Source organism: Ranitomeya imitator, chromosome 5, assembly GCF_032444005.1.
Source record: "Ranitomeya imitator isolate aRanImi1 chromosome 5, aRanImi1.pri, whole genome shotgun sequence".
NCBI classification, from domain to species: domain Eukaryota; kingdom Metazoa; phylum Chordata; class Amphibia; order Anura; family Dendrobatidae; genus Ranitomeya; species Ranitomeya imitator.
Genome location: NC_091286.1, coordinates 687,522,347 through 687,540,138, shown reverse-complemented (window position 1 = coordinate 687,540,138; position 17,792 = coordinate 687,522,347). Strand labels below are relative to the sequence as shown.

The 17,792-nt window shown below is 38.2% G+C and overlaps 1 protein-coding gene across 1 annotated transcript in view; it reads left to right on the top strand.

Annotated features, from left to right (window-relative positions):
- Positions 1-14,096, top strand: part of ADCY3 (adenylate cyclase 3) — a 178,911-nt gene extending 164,815 nt beyond the window's left edge. The window contains exons 11-20 of the mRNA XM_069728424.1: positions 999-1,086; positions 1,218-1,334; positions 1,964-2,223; positions 8,656-8,737; positions 8,997-9,155; positions 9,254-9,400; positions 9,651-9,770; positions 12,327-12,453; positions 12,767-12,891; positions 13,341-14,096. Of these exons, the coding sequence (XP_069584525.1) occupies positions 999-1,086; positions 1,218-1,334; positions 1,964-2,223; positions 8,656-8,737; positions 8,997-9,155; positions 9,254-9,400; positions 9,651-9,770; positions 12,327-12,453; positions 12,767-12,891; positions 13,341-13,523 (1,408 nt within the window). The 3' untranslated portion in view covers positions 13,524-14,096. The remainder of the gene's footprint in view (positions 1-998; positions 1,087-1,217; positions 1,335-1,963; positions 2,224-8,655; positions 8,738-8,996; positions 9,156-9,253; positions 9,401-9,650; positions 9,771-12,326; positions 12,454-12,766; positions 12,892-13,340) is intronic.
- Positions 14,097-17,792: the final 3,696 nt, after the last annotated feature.

Sequence of the window (17,792 nt, the reverse complement as noted above, 5' to 3'; positions counted from 1 at the left end):
ACAGTACCTCCATAATAGTGACATTCACAGTACTCCCATAACAGTTACATCCTCAGTGCCCCTATAACAGTGACATTCATAGTGCCTCCATAATAATGACAATCACAGTGCCTCCATAACAGTCACCTTCACAGTGCCTCCATAACAGTCACCTTCACAGTGCCTCCATAACAGTCACCTTCACAGTGCCCTTCTACAGCCATAGTCATTACAAAGAGAACTTTGAACTTATAATGGCAGTCACAGTACCTCCAGGACACCTTAGTGCCTCCACAACAGTGTGACAACCACACTGCCTATACAGTGACTGCCATATGATCTGTCCTGTAGTACAGGGGCCTCACACTGCGGGAGACATGGTGATGTCCTGATGGTTCACCATCCAGATGACAATTGGTCCTCATCATCCTCATAAACCTGTCTTCTCTTCTTCTCGCCTACTCTTCTCATCTTCTCTTCTTCTCATCTTCCCTTCTTCTCGTCTTCCAATCTTCTCTTCTTCTAGTCTTCCAATCTTCTCGTCTTCTAATCTTCTCTTCTCGCCTACTCTTCTTCTCATCTTCCAATCTTCTCGTCTTCCAATCTTCTCGTCTTCTAATCTTCTCTTTTTCTCTTCTCGTCTTCTCTTCTTCTCGTCTTCTAATCTTCTCTTCTTGTCTTCTCATCTTCTCTTGTTCTCGTCTTCTCTTCTCATCTACTCTTCTCATCTTCTAATCTTCTCCTCTTCTCTTCTTCTAATCTTCTCTTCTTCTTGTCTTCTCATCTCGTCTTTTCTTCTCATCTTCTCTTGTTCTCGTCTTCTCTTCTCATCTACTCTTCTCATCTTCTAATCTTCTCCTCTTCTCTTCTTCTAATCTTCTCTTCTCATCTTCTTTTCTTATCTTCTTGTCTTCTCATCTTCTTTTCTTCTCTTCTTGTCTTCTCTTCTTCTCGTCTTATCATCTTACCATCTTCTCGACTTCTCCTCTTATCATCTTCTCTTCTTTTCCTCTTCTCAGATTGATCGCTAACTACGTAACGTTTGTAATCGGGGAAATCCTTCTCTTGGTTTTGACCATCTGTTCGCTGGCAGCCATTTTCCCCAGGGTAAGAAATTGTAAAGCTGTCCAGACATGGAAAATCCTTAATCTAATAAGTGGGCGATTATCAAACTATAGGGGGTGAGACAAAACTTGAAGAATCCACTATGGAATCTTTACCTTTTTGTTTTTTTATAGGTTTTTCCCAAAAAGTTGGTTGCCTTTTCCACTTGGATTGACCGGACCAGATGGGCAAGAAATACTTGGGCAATGTCAGCCATCTTTATATTAACAATGGCGGATATTGTGGATATGGTAAGGCGGATCAGATTTGCTGCAGATGACCACAACTTTTCAGACTTCCCCTTTGGCTACGAAACAAAAATTAATTGGGATCCTTTTTTGGTGCTGGATAACACCCTATACTCCTAAACATCCCCCGCACTTGGAGCTTGTCTCCTTTCCATGAGATTAAATGGGTATTCCGATCTCTAAGATTTGTAGTAATTGTAATAATAATATTAGCTAATACCTCCAAGTAGTATAGTTCTCCTGATAGTCTATGTTGCCTATCTCATGTGCAGGGCTTTAAGTACCTTAGGTATCCATGGTTACGACCACTCATAGATTGACAGTTAATTGTTAATGGTCGTAACCATGGATTCCTAAGCTACTATGGGGTAAGCGACATAGTGAATCAGAAGAAGTATAATTGGAGGTATTAGCTAATATTGTTATTATTATTACACCTACTACATATTGTGTTACGATCTTGGAGATGGGAATATGCCTTTAATTCTCCATGCTTGCCAATGCAGTGTCTGGTAAGAAGGTCCGTACTGATGTCTGCTGGGGCCGGACCCCCTCTCTGCAGACAGGGACCCCATCGCGGCTCTGTATTATGTGTGTGAGATCACATTATATTGTGTCTGTTTCCTCCACAGCTCAGCTGTTTGCAGTACTACTCCACTTCTTACAACAGCACGGACCAGACATCCGAATATTGGGGCTGCGTGGATAACCCCAAATATTACAGCTACATTGCCGTCCTAGCTCTGATAGCCACCATCATGTTGGTTCAGGTCAGCCACATGGTGAAGCTCACCCTCATGCTGATGATCACTATTGCTGTCGGAGTTGTGAATATTTACGCCTGGAGGCCGATATTTGATGACTACGACAGGAAGCGTTTCAACAGCTACGTGTGAGTGTGACTCCATTAAATGAAACAGGGTTGGAGAAATAATGATGATGATGCAAGAGATGGCAATTAACAGGAATATAAAATAATACAATACATACAGAAACCCTAAGACACATGCCTTTACATAAACATCATCCATAAGGTACTCGGAATTTGCAAATGGCTACTATTGTGAATTCTGCTCTTGGGCTCCCTCCGGTGGTTGTTGATGGTAATGCAGTTATTCCTGAGCAGCAGTCTTGGACAGGTGTTTCTGCTAATTGCAATTCGGACTGGGGTATTTAGCTGTGCAGGATTCATTAGTCCTTGCCAGTAGTCAATGTTCCTTTGGAAGTGTTGGTCCCCTGCCTGGCCTCTCCTGCTTGCTGCCATCTCAGCAAAGATAAGTGTTTGCTTCATTTTTTAGACACACGGCTGTGTGTTTATTTTTTGTGCTGATCTTGTTTCTATTTTGTTCCTGCTAGACTGTGCCTGATGTTTTTCTCAGTCTAGTTGGATTCGCTGGAGTCGCAGATATACTCTCCACATCTTTTCCTACCTAGATAGAAAAGGATAGAACAGGATACTATGCGGTCAGCATAAAACACTACAAAATATCCACAGCAGAAAAATACAAAAAGTCCACCACCTAACTAAAGATGTGGAGAGTATATCTGCGACTCCAGCGAATCCAACTAGACTGAGAAAAACATCAGGCACAGTCTAGCAGGAACAAAATAGAAACAAGATCAGCACAAAAAATAAACACAGCCGTGTGTCTAAAAAATGAAGCAAACACTTATCTTTGCTGAGATGGCAGCTAAATACCCCAGTCCGAATTGCAATAAGCAGAAACACCTGTCCAAGACTGCTGCTCAGGAATAACTGCATTACCATCAACAACCACCGGAAAGAGCCCAAGAGCAGAATTCACAACAGGCTACATTATTACAAAATGCAATATATATATTTATTGATTAACCACAAATTAGACACAACTACCGATACCTCATTCACCTTGAAAAAAAAAACCCAGCAACATTTAGGCTAATAGCTGACAGTTGTGCATTATTTGCTTTGTGTCGTCATGCCATTTAGCAGAAATGCGCACATACATAATCCATGGTTAGCAGGCAGGACGATAGAACCGTCCATTTGTTTGTTCTTTCCAGAATACAGCCTCATATTCCGTACACATAGACACAGTAACTTAAAAGGTGCAAAATATTGTCTATCTATTCTACATGCTGAAACATTGCTTGTATTGTATTTATACAGAAACGTCATCTATATATCCTCCGCACTTGAACACTATTTATATATCATCTATATTTAAACATCATTTATATAGTCTGTATATTAAAACCTTGTCTGAAAATTCTCCACAATGAACCAACTTCTGTAAATTATCTACTCTAAAACATTATCCATACATATCCACTGCACTGAAATATCAGCTATATAAAATCCAAACTGGGAAATCACGTATACTAAAAGGCCACTATACGGAAACATCATCTATATTTCCTCTATGTATCCTTCATACTGATTCAATGTCCATGTATCCTCCACTCTGAAACATCATCTTTATATCGGTAATTATGAAACATCATCTATATATTCTCCACATTAAAATATTGTCTATTTATCCTTCATTCTGAAACATCATTGATATGTTCTACACACTAGAACATCTTCTACACATACTCCACACTGAAACATCTTCTATGTATCCTCCACCTTGGGACATCATCTATGTATCCTTCAGACTAAGAAATCTTCTATGTATCCTCAACACTGGGATATCGTCTATGTATCCTCAACAATGAAAGTCTATGTTCCTCCACACAGAAACATCATCTCTGTGTTCTCCACACTTCCAAACTAGAACATTGCCTATGTATTCTACACACTTAAAACATCTATGTATCCTCCACAATGGGACATCATCTATGTATTCTTCACACTAAAAAACTGTCTGTTTTCTCCATACTGAAACATCTTCTATGCACCCTCCACAATTTAACATCATCTATGTATCCTCCACACTGGAACATCGTCTATGTAGTCTCCACACTGGAACATCGTTTATGTATTCTCCACACTGGGATATCATCTTTACATCCTTCATACTGAAATATTTTTTATGTATCCTCCACAATGTAACATCTTTTATATATACTTCACAATGGGTCATCGTCTATGTATCCTCCTTAACGAAACCTCTTCTGTGTATTCTCCATACTGGGACATCATTTATGCATTTGTCACACTAAAACGTAGTCTATAAATCCTCCACACTAGTTCATCAATTATGTATTAGCCATACTGAAACACTGTCTATATATCTTCCACACTCTGAGATTGTCCCCATATTAGAACACAGTCTATGTAGCCTCCACACTGAAATATCTTCTATGTATTCTACACACGAGAACACAGTCTAAGTAACCTCCACACTGGTACATAGTCTATGTGTCCTTTACGCTGAAGCATCTTCTATGTATTCTCCACACTGGGACATCATCTATGTATCCTACACACCGAAATATTGTCTATACATCCTCCACATTGGAACATAGTCAATGTGTCCTCCACATTGGAACAACATCTACGTATCCTTCACAAGGGAATGTAGCCTATATATCATTCACACTAAAATATTGTTTATCACTTACACTGGAACATCGTCTACGTATCTTCCGCACTGGAACATTTATGTATCCTTCACATTAGAAAGTTGTCTATATATTCTCCACACTAGAACATTGTTTGTGTCCATGCTAGAACATTATCTATATAGCCACCACAGTGGGAGATTCAGTTGTGGGCAAAGGTTTAAAGACTGACACAAATTTAGTTTTTCACAAAGATTGCTGCTATATAGTGATCTTTTAGTCAAATGCTTCTATGGTTATTGAAGTACAAATAAAAGCATTGCAAAGGTTTTTTTTTACAGTGGCATGTCAAAGTTTTGGCACCGTTTCAAAATTACTGTTATTTTGAAGAGTTAAGCAAGTTGAAGATGAAATGATTTTCTAAAGGGACTAAAGTTAAAGATGACACATTTCCTTTATATTTTAGGCAAAATATATAGTCATTTTTTACATTTTAAAAATTAGAAAACGGAAACTGGGCCGATGCGAAAGATTGGGCACCTTTGACTATTTGTATGCTCAAATAACTTTGACCAAGGTTTAAGACCATAATTAGCCTAAGATTATGGCTTTCGTAGAAGAGTCATCAGAAGAAAATCTCTCCTGCGTCCTCACCATATAATTCAGCAATACATGCAAGGTGACCCAGGAATCTTACAGAACTGAAAGAATTTTCCAAGGATGGATGAAAATGCCTCAAAGAAGAATTGAAAGACTTTTGGCTTGCTAAAAAAAGCTTTTACAAGCTGTGATACTTGCAAAAGAGGGTGCTCATCGTTACTAACCATGCAGGGTGCCCAAACTTTTGCATCAGACCATTTTCTTTTTTTGTAATTTTTAAATAAAAGATGAAAATATGTGTTTTTCTAAAATACAAAGTAAATGTGTAGTCTTTAACTTTTTAGCCCTTTTAGAGATGATTTCATCTTTAATTTGCTTAACTGTTCACAATAACAGGAGTTTTGACCAGGGGTGCCCAAACATTTACATACCACTGCACTTTTATTGAAAAATATATCAAGATTATTCAAGATTCTAGATTTTCAAGACTTTTGCTGCAGTTTGCCCATTCTTGCCTAATCATTGTTTGCAGTTTATCAAAATTTCTGTGTTTTTGTTTACTCACATGAATATTTGAGCAAAGAATAAAGGTGCTAAATGGGATTGAGATCTGGAGAGTCCTGGACCCCCCAAAAAAATAAATGTATTTATCACTTAGCCATTTAATTATCATGCCTTGTGACATGGTCTCCATCATGCTGAAAAATGCTCCTGGACCTTTGGGACAAGTTGTTCTAGGTAGGGTTGTTAAAGATGACACATTTAAAGTTTCAAGAAGTGGTGCAAGAATTTCTCCCCCAAATTTTGAATGTCCTTTCCTTAACAATCCTTTCAAGGCTGCGGTTATCCCAGTTGCTTGTGCACCTTTTTCTACCACTTTTTCCTTCTACTCCACTTTCCATTAATCTGCTTGGATACAGCAGTGTGAAAAGCCGGCTTCTTTAGCAATGACCTTTTGTGGCTTCCCCTCCTTGTGGAGTGTGTCAGTGACGCCTTCTGGACATCTGTCAGGTCAGCAGTCTTCCCCATGATTGTGGAGCTACTGACACAGACTAAGGGACCTTATAAACGCTTAGGAAGCCTTTTCAGGTGTTTTTTTGTAAAGTATTCTAATTTACTGAGATAATGATTTTTGGGTTTTCATTTCATTTTTCATCAACATTAACAGAAATAAACACGTGAAATAGATCATTCTGTTTGTAATGACTCTATATGAGTTTCACTTTTTGTATTGAAGAACTGAACTAAATTAACTTTTTATGATATTCTAATTTTGTGAGAAGCACCTGCATCTTCCACAATGGAACATCCGCCATACTGAAACAATGTCTATTTATTCTCCTCATTGAAACAGTGTCTATATATTCTCCACACTGGAAAAATGTCTATATATCTACCACAGTGGAACATCATCTGTATATCCTCCTCCATACTGAAACATCTTCAATATATTTTTTATTCTGAAATATCATCTATGTAGAACCCACACTTAAATATCATATATACCCCTTCTATACTAAAACGTCTTCAATTTATTCCCTGTCCTGAAACATCATTATCTATATCCTTGACACTTAAACATCATATATACCCATGTTTGTAACGAAACATCTTTGATGTATTCTCTATTGTGAAAAATCGTCTATATATCCTCCACTCTTAAATATCATATATGCCCCTTTCTGTACAGAAACTTCTGCGTTGTATTCTCTTTTGTAATACATCCTCTATATATTCTTCACATTTAAACATCGTATCCCTCAACCTATTGTCTCCATCCCTACCATCCTGTAGAATGTAAGCCCGCAAGGGCAGGGTCCTTGCCCCTCTGTATCAGTCTGTAATTGTTAGTTTGCTTACTGTAAATGATATCTGTAATTTGTATGTAACCCCTTCTCATGTACAGCACCATGGAATCAATGGTGCTATATAAATAAATAATAATAATACCAATCTCTGCACTATAATATCTTCGATTTTTTTTCTATTTTTTCTATTGTGAAACATCATCTATATATCCTCCACACTTAAGATTATATATACCCCCTTCTGTACTAAAACAACTTTGATGTGTTCTCTATTGTGAAACACCATCTATATATCCCCCACACTTAAACATTGTATACCCACCTATGTACTAAAACATCTTTGATGTATTCTCTATTCTGAAACATCATCTATATATCCTCCACACTTAAAGGGACTCTGTCACCTGAATTTGGCGGGACTGGTTTTGGGTCATATGGGCGGAGGTTTTGGGTGTTTGATTCACCCTTTCCTTACCCGCTGACTGCATGCTGGCTGCAATATTGGATTGAAGTTCATTCTCTGTCCTCCATAGTACACGCCTGCGCAAAGCAATCTTGCCTTGTGCAGGCGTGTACTATGGAGGACAGAGAATGACCTTCAATCCAATATTGCAGCCAGCATGCAGCCAGCAGGTAAGGAAAGGGTGAATCAAACACCCGAAAACTCCGCCCATATGACCCAAAACCAGTCCCGCCAAAATCAGATGACAGGTTCCCTTTAACATTGTATATACCCCCTTCTGCACTGAAACATGTTCGATGTATTCTCTATTGTGAAACGTCATCTATATATCCTCAACACTTAACATTGTATATACCCCCTTCTGTACTGAAACATTTTTTATGTATTCTCTATTCTGAAACATCATCTATATATCCTCCACACTTAACATTATATATACTCATCTCTGTACTAAAACATCTTCGATGTATTCTCTGTTGTAAAACGTCATCTATATATCCTCCACACTTAACATTGTATACCCATCTGTGTACTAAAACATCTTTGATGTATTCTCTGTTGTGAAACATCATCTATATATCCTCCACACTTAACATTATATATACCCATCTCTGTACTAAAACATCTTTGATGTATTCTCTGTTGTGAAACATCATCTATATATCCTCCACACTTAACATCATATATACCCCCTTCTGTACTGAAACATCTTCGATGTACTCTCTAATATGAAACACCTCCTCTATATTTTCCACACTGGAACATCATATAACTTTATCTATTTTGAAATAAGAGATGTGATTAAAAGTGGTAATACTGTTTTTAAAACATCTCCATGTGAATGAATGTGATGCTGCAGAATTAAATGAATTAATCTCACATTGAAATATTATATTGTCTGTGATTTGCAGACTGAATTTATATTCTCTTTAAAACTTACATAGCATTCTTCCTTTTTCCACAGTGCTTATCTGGTTCCTTCCAAATATTCCATGACGGTGATGATCTTCATCATGATGCTCAGTTTCTATTATTTTGCCCGACATGTAAGTTGTCTTACCTAATCATTTAATCTGAAGATCGACACATCCACATTATGCAGAAAAATGTTGACAGTAATGTTCCACCACACTAGTTTATAAAATATCTCCATTGCATATGACCCAGGGAATATTTCCTCTAGGGAAGTTCCTGGAAAAGGGAACATAGGTCCACGAGGCTCATTGTTAGAACATTCCACCAAAATTATTTGGATCTATTGACAATTGTGAAAGGCCAACCGTAAGTCTTAGCTTTCTCTTCTAGGTGGAGAAGTTGGCCAGAACCCTGTTTTTATGGAAAATTGATGTACATGACCAGAAGGAGAAAGTCTATGACATGAGGCGGTGGAATGAGGCTCTTGTCACCAACATGTTACCTGAACACGTAGCTCGACATTTTCTGGGTTCCAAAAAGAGAGATGAGGTAAAACCTGAGACGATAGACTCAATGTTCCATGAAAGCTCGTGACCGGGTTAATTATGTGATGTTCAGCTGATCTGTATTTCTTCCCTGTTTCTCAGGAACTGTACAGTCAATCTTACGATGAGATTGGAGTGATGTTCGCTTCTATCCCAAACTTCTCTGACTTTTATACAGAAGAAAGTATCAACAACGGAGGCATCGAGTGTCTCAGGTTCCTCAATGAGATCATCTCAGATTTTGATGCTGTAAGTTACTTACTTTTACTGATAACAGTCATTAGCGAAGAGGACAAATGATGGACTAATAGTGCCGCAAACACCAGAACTTGGACTAGGGACATCATTAAGAAAGCGTGGTTCATCTATGTGTTATCTCAGAACCCATTTTGTGTGACATTGATAAGATTCATATATTATAAGGATGGATATAGTCAGATGAGGTCTAAAACAACCAGACATGATGCAATGTCGTATCTAATTTTTCTTTTCTCTAAAGTTGTTGGATGAGCCCCAGTTTCGATGTATCACGAAGATTAAAACCATAGGAAGCACTTACATGGCTGCATCCGGAGTCACTCCAGACTCCAACACGAATGGATACAACAACACTATCAAGGTTCGTTGCCATGTATTATAAAATATAATTTAATTACTATAATACTGCTCCTATGTACAAGAATATAACTACTATAATACTGCTCCTATGTACAAGAATATAACTACTATAATACTGCCCCTATGTACAAGAATATAACTACTATAATAATGCCCCTATGTACGAGAATATTACTATAATACTGCTCCTATGTACGAGAATATAACTACTATAATACTGCTCCTATGTACAAGAATATAACTACTATAATACTGCTCCTATATGCAAGAATATAACTAGTATAATACTGCTCCTATGTACAAGAATACAACTACTATAATACTTCTCCTATATAGAAGAATACAACTACTATAATACTGCTCCTATGTACAAGAATATAACTACTATAATAATGCCCCTATGTGCAAGAATATAACTACTATAATACTGCTCCTATGTACAAGAATACAACTACTATAATACTTCTCCTATATAGAAGAATACAACTACTATAATACTGCTCCTATGTACAAGAATATAACTACTATAATACTTCTCCTATATAGAATATAACTACTATAATACTGCTCCTATGTACAAGAATATAACTACTATAATAATGCCCCTATGTGCAAGAATATAACTACAATAATACTGCCCCTATGTACAAGAATATAACTGCTATAATACTGCTCCTATGTACAAGAACATAACTACTATTTATACTGCTCCTATGTACAGGACTATAACTACTATAATACTGCCCCTATGTACAAGAATATAACTACTATAATACTGCCCCCTATGTACAATATAACTACTATAATACTGCCCCTATGTACAAGAATATAACTACTATAATACTGCTCCTATATAGAAGAATATAACTACTATATTACTGCCCCTATGTACAAGAATATAACTACTATAATACTTCTCCTATATAGAAGAATATAACTACTATAATACTGCTCCTATGTACAAGAATATAACTACTATAATACTGCTACTATGTACAAGAATATAACTACTATAATACTGCTCCTATGTACAGGACTATAACTACTATAATACTGCCCCTATGTACAAGAATATAACTACTATAATACTGCTCCTATGTACAGGACTATAACTACTATAATACTGCCTCCTATGTACAAGAATATAACTACTATAATACTGCCCCCTATGTACAAGAATATAACTACTATAATACTGCCCCTATGTACATTAATATAACTACTATAATACTGCCCCTATGTACAAGAATATAACTACTATAATACTACCCCCTATGTACAAGAATATAACAACTATAATACTGCCCCTATGTACAATATAACTACTATAATACTTCTCCTATATAGAAGAATATAACTACTATAATACTGCTCCTATGTACAAGAATATAACTACTATTTATACTGCTCCTATGTACAGGACTATAACTACTATAATACTGCCCCTATGTACAAGAATATAACTACTATAATACTGCCCCCTATGTACAATATAACTACTATAATACTGCCCCTATGTACAAGAATATAACTACTATAATACTGCTCCTATATAGAAGAATATAACTACTATATTACTGCCCCTATGTACAAGAATATAACTACTATAATACTTCTCCTATATAGAAGAATATAACTACTATAATACTGCTCCTATGTACAAGAATATAACTACTATAATACTGCTACTATGTACAAGAATATAACTACTATAATACTGCTCCTATGTACAGGACTATAACTACTATAATACTGCCCCTATGTACAAGAATATAACTACTATAATACTGCTCCTATGTACAGGACTATAACTACTATAATACTGCCTCCTATGTACAAGAATATAACTACTATAATACTGCCCCCTATGTACAAGAATATAACTACTATAATACTGCCCCTATGTACATTAATATAACTACTATAATACTGCCCCTATGTACAAGAATATAACTACTATAATACTACCCCCTATGTACAAGAATATAACAACTATAATACTGCCCCTATGTACAATATAACTACTATAATACTTCTCCTATATAGAAGAATACAACTACTATAATACTGCCCCTATGTACAAGAATATAACTACTACAATACTGCCCCTATGTACAAGAATATAACTACTATAATACTGCCCCTATGTACAAGAATATAACTACTACAATACTGCCCCTATGTACAAGAATATAACTACTATAATACTGCCCCCTATGTACAAGAATATAACTATTATAATACTGCCCCTATGTACAAGAATATAACTACTATAATACTGCCTCTATGTACAAGAATATAACTACTATAATACTGCTCCTATGTACAAGAATATAACTACTATAATACTGCTCCTATGTACAAGAATATAACTACTATAATACTGCCCCTATGTACAAGAATATAACTACTATAATACTGTTCCTATGTACAAGAATATAACTACTATAACACTGCCCCTATGTACAAGAATATAACTACTATAATACTGCCCCTATGTACAACAATATCACTACTATAATACTGCTCCTATGGATTATTTGTGATGTATCCATAGAAAGAAGAGATCTCGGATAAGGAACGTTGGCAGCATCTTGCTGATCTCGCTGACTTCGCTCTGGCAATGAAGGTGACGTTAATGAACATCAACTACCAGTCGTTCAATAACTTCATGCTGCGGATAGGTAAGTGCTGCCCCAAAGGTCATGATATCATCTTGCTGTGTATAGAAAGCTGCGGTAATAACATGATTTGTCTGCATTGTATATATGTTGATGTTGAGGTCAGTGAGCCCTTCCATACGGCTCATTTTATTTATTTATTTTTAAATGGAGTTTGGCCAAGTTTGGAAAAAGTAAGCCTGACATAGGAGAACTGTCTCCCAAAATCCACAAGCCTCTTGAGAAAGTGCTTCCAAGTAACTCACCACCTCCTTCCCTACGAAGATGCTGAGACCCGTTATCAGTATTGCTCAGTAACCTGCCTCTGTTTCCTCAGGACTCAATAAGGGGGGAGTACTGGCCGGTGTCATCGGCGCTCGTAAACCACACTACGACATCTGGGGGAACACAGTGAACGTTGCCAGCAGAATGGAGTCTACCGGTGTCATGGGCAACATACAGGTAGGCAGAAAATCAAGGCGATTCTAGTTATAACCAATAGTACCGCCATACAGTGATCATATGGTGGACGGATACCAGTTCAACAAAAGTATTAAAGGTTGTAATACTCAAAAAGGAAAATCTAAAAATATTAAGATGTAAAAAAAAAAATGGCAAATGTGGATTTTTGTAACATTGAAGTAGAATTTAATTCCAAAGTTATTTTCTAATCTTTACTCGGAGGTAAAGTGGAGGAAAAAAACAATGAAACAGCAAAAGAGAGTTAGTAGAGTTGGCTATGGTCGGTTACCGCAAAGTTGTCGAAGTGACGGTTTTCTTCATTTCAGTGTCCATATTTCTTTCCTTACTCTATAGCAAGTGTTGTCTGGAGCTTGGTTAAACAATGGTTCCAGTAAGTAAACGAGAAGACCCAAGAACAAAGAGATTCATCTTCTCGTTTACTCTTGCAGGTTGTAGAAGACACCCATGACATCTTGAAGGAGTACGGCTTCCGCTTTGTCAGGAGAGGACCCATCTACGTCAAAGGGAAAGGCGAACTTCTCACTTTCTTCATGAAAGGACGGGACAAACAAGGTTCCTTCATCAACAGCTCCTCGGTCACTCTGCCCCACCAAGTGGTGGAAAACTCTTGATCCGTAGACCAACCGTCCAGCAGAAATGCCATAAACATGAAGTCCATCCAGACTGACGTCTCCGAGAAGGAAGCCCTACATCCTCCACACGCCAGAGGAGTAGATCTAAACGGACATCATAGATGACATATACACCTATAAATACAAGTTTCTTTATTTCTGGAGTTGCCTTTTCAAAGACTTTTTTTTTGCTCAACATCCTTTTGACGACACAGGTTTCGCGAAGAGACTCGAAAGAGAGGATAGCGGTTTTTTTTGGACAAAAATCCAGCAGACCCAAAGGAGGAGGCTGGCAGCCGAAGGGCCTGTGTTGACTTTTTGATATCATAGAGAATGCAAATCGGATGTTTCACGACACAATATTCAAGTTTTAAAATTAACTTGGTCCCCCGAAACGTAGAAGATGAGCACATAAGGTCAAAAAAAAAATCCCAACAACGCGTTGGACTTAATATTGGGGCGACGGGATGGTTAATTTACTGCTAGTTTCCTGTGATAATAACAATTACTCTGCCCATGTAGTTAGTGGGAATGCTACGACGAGAGTGCAATAGATTTCATTATATTTGGAGTAAAAAAAACAAAAAAGAAAAGTAAAAAAAAAAAAATTAAGAAAAACAAAAAAACCTATATACATAAAACATGACAAAAACAAACTAAGACCGAAAATATTTATATTTTTAATTGTCGGCTGGTATTCCCCTTCCAGATACGGCCTGCACCCCAATCACTGCTGCTTTTTCTCCACTTATCTCTCACTTCAATCATTTCCCAGGTACTCGAGGGAGGGGGAAAAAAAAAGAGACTGTTCCACCGACGATTTATCGATGACGTTTTACTGCTTAGGACAGAGCTGACTTCTTCGAGAACCTCTGTGATTTCTATTTTTCTTACCAAAAACACACACACACACACATACAGAAAAAAATAAATAAAAATAATATACTTTTATATGAAGAAAACCCGCAGCTTCCAAAAACAAACAAAACACGTTACGTTTTATTACCAGGAACGGGAAGCATAGACGCAGTGGAAAATGTAAAAAAAAAGAAAAAAATATATAGAAGGATGTGGACGTAGGCCGTCTATGGACAGAGATTTAATTTACTTTACTTTTTTTCAAATTTATATTTTTACGAATGATAAATATATTATATACCGTATATAGAAGTCCTGATGAAGCGCTGTATGACGGGAGCCGCACGTAGGGGCAGAGCTAGGATGGAAGTCACATGCTCCGATCTGTTCCATCGAGTAGTATTCTTGGCCATGGAGATGACGTGCCCTGACGAGCATCCTTCACTAATGTCCTGTCGGATTCCAAAATTTTTTTGGGGGAATTTTTCTTAAATATCCTTTGTCTTGAAGGGCAGGAAAGCGTTAATTCACTGTGAGTACTTGATCAAGTACATTGGTTAATGTTGGGTCTTTTGTCTTTTTTTTTTGAAGGTTTACGTCAGTGGCTCCTCGGGGGTGGTGAGGACTCGGCCAGGGCGGAGGAAGATTAGGGGGCGGGATTAATGCAATAGAATTATCAGTAATTTATTTATTTATATTACCAGTGCAGGGAATCATTTCATAATTGTCCATTTTCATACATAATTACCCAAAGGAAAAGTTTGCAAGTGGAGAACTGGGTTAGGCACCACGTCGGCACCCAAGCCCTTTCCATGGTTTTCTCTGAAGAGGAAGTCCTGTACAGATTCTTTCTACAGACATATGTAGACTGCCCCCTAGCGGTCATAGGACCGTCATGTGGCGATATGCACTCTGCCCCCTAGTGGTAAGTAGCACCATTATTCAACTGTATGGAGACTGCCCCCTAGTGGTCAACATGGATTACAGTTTTCTGTAGACTGCCCCCTAGTGGGCAAGAGTCATGGCCAAAAGTTTTGAGACTGACACCAATTTTGGTTTTCACATTCTCAAGCTTCAGTTTTTGTTTTTTTTTGCCCCTTTAGTCTGATGTTTCTCTGGTTACTTTTATAAATATTTCAGAACTTTTTACACAAATATATGAAGTTTCTGTAAAGCCTCAATATTTCCAGCACTGGCTCTTATTTCTCCAGACTGGTCCTTCGCCCCGGCAGCTGGATATAGTCTCCTGGGCCTGATTGCTGGATCCTCTTTAGGAGACTGTCCTGGCACCTACTGTACTTTCCTGGACTCTCTGAAGCGTCCTTCACTGCAAATGAACCTCTCTATTTGAAGCTCTTGATGATGGTTGATTTAAGGAAAATCTTACAAGCAGCAATGTCCTTGCCTGTAAAGACTTTTTAATGAAAATGAATGATGGCTGCAAATGTTTCTTTGGAGATAACCATGGTTTATAAAGAAGACAAGCACCATCTGCCTTTTAAATCAGCCAGTCTGTTCTTAATATTCCATCAGAAAGACAGAGTGATATCAGCTGCCTTGTCCTCGTTAACACTTTCTCCAGTGCTAATGAGAAGATCATTGAAATTATGTAAGCCGGTCATTAATTTTTACAGCAAGGACTGACTTTGCAGTTCATTTGATCAGTCTTCAAAATAATCTAAGTCTCAAAACTTTTGGCCAGGATTGTAGACTTTTACCGTGAGCCACTCATTATTTAGGGCCAAATACTGTCACTTCCTTAGTCACATTCAATGCTGCATTTAGAACGATGCTGACCTACTGTTGGCTCTCTAGTAAGCGGTGTACCATGTGTGACCAGACCAGGCGCTGTGCCAGCAGTCGACAAGATAATAATGGGGTCCCTTTCTGGAGCTACCTGACACCAGCACACTAATTACCGTCCGATATTGCAGCAGCTGCGGTAATCACGCTCTTGTAGAAATATTCACTGCCTAATAAAGAGGACAAAACCAACCTTGTAAAAGGGGCTTCCTATTTCCGGGGGTCCGGATCGCCTCTATTTGATATAACACTTTAAATGTAGCAAAATGTATCACCTGCATGTAAGCTCAGCCAAGATGTAGCGGGAGTGCCGGTCACTGCAGGGCTGACAGATTCCCGGTGGCAGGCGGTAGATTTATGAATGCAGCTCTGGATGGGACTAGAGTAGAAGTCAAAGCCTCACTAAAAAAAAAAAGATTTTCTGAACACTATATGGAGCTTCAGCCCGTAAAATAATGGAGCTGTCCTTCAGAAATGATCAAAGTTATGGAGGGAATGAGGGGCAGTGTTTTAAGGGTCTGCCTCCACAACATGTCCAATGGACAACACTTCTATTCGAAAAGGGTCACCACCGACCATACATCAAATCTGCCTACGAAGAGAGTAGGGGGCACAACCACCAATGTTGATTGTACCCTGTTCGATCCCAACAGAGGTTCAGGTATGTTGACATCCGTTGTTCCTGATCCTTCGTGCCCCCCTGCGGTCGAGGAAGATTAGGGTACCGCTTGAGATGGTTGACTGGTCCTGCTGGGTTCCTCTCACGGTAATTAACGTTTATGACCACTTTATGTCCCAATCCAAGTAAGATAATTTGGAGGGCCCCGCTCCGTACATGGGAAGATTTTCCTAAACATTCTCATGGTTCATACTGTACAAATCATGGAGGTCTTGCCTGATGGTGACAAGGGGGTCAATAGGAAGAAAAAATATAGTCAAGGCTTCAAGCAAAAGAAGGGTTCAAAGAAGTCGTCAAAGGAAAGTGGTCCATGGGTATGTAGAAGTCAACACTTCTTACATCTGATTATTCCGTGAAAGATCACCAGAAGTTCTCCCAAAGTCAGATTTTATCGTAGGAATGGGGAGGGAAGATGGAAGGGGTCTCCACAAGGGCGGGTAAAGAAGTTGGGATCTTAAGAGTTTGAGGCCAGGCAGATTTTGGTCTGCCTTGGTGATCCATTTGTCCGTCATTGGTCACCCTAAGGATCATCTTCATCAGAAAACTTGTGTGAATGTTTTTGTTGCCAAGTCTTCTCCTAGCTGGAACGGTTTTGTTCTCCTCACCCTAGAAGGTCGACGATTGGCCAAAAAATGGAGGCCATAGGGATGAACCTAAAATTAAGATTTTTTTCTATTTCAATTTAGAACGTTTCTAACTATCACAACAATCTCTTAAAATACGGAGACTAACGATTTCATGACCTAGGCCAAACCAAAGCAAATGGTAAAAATCTATTTCCTGTTGTAGACCAACTTTCCGGGCAGCCTCCTGACACCAGGCTCCTGACACCAGGCTTGGTTCTTCAGTACGACGACACTTGTTAACGTCTCGGCAGAGGTGACGCGATGTTCATTCTTTTCGATTCACATCTGTTGTCGTTTTTTTGG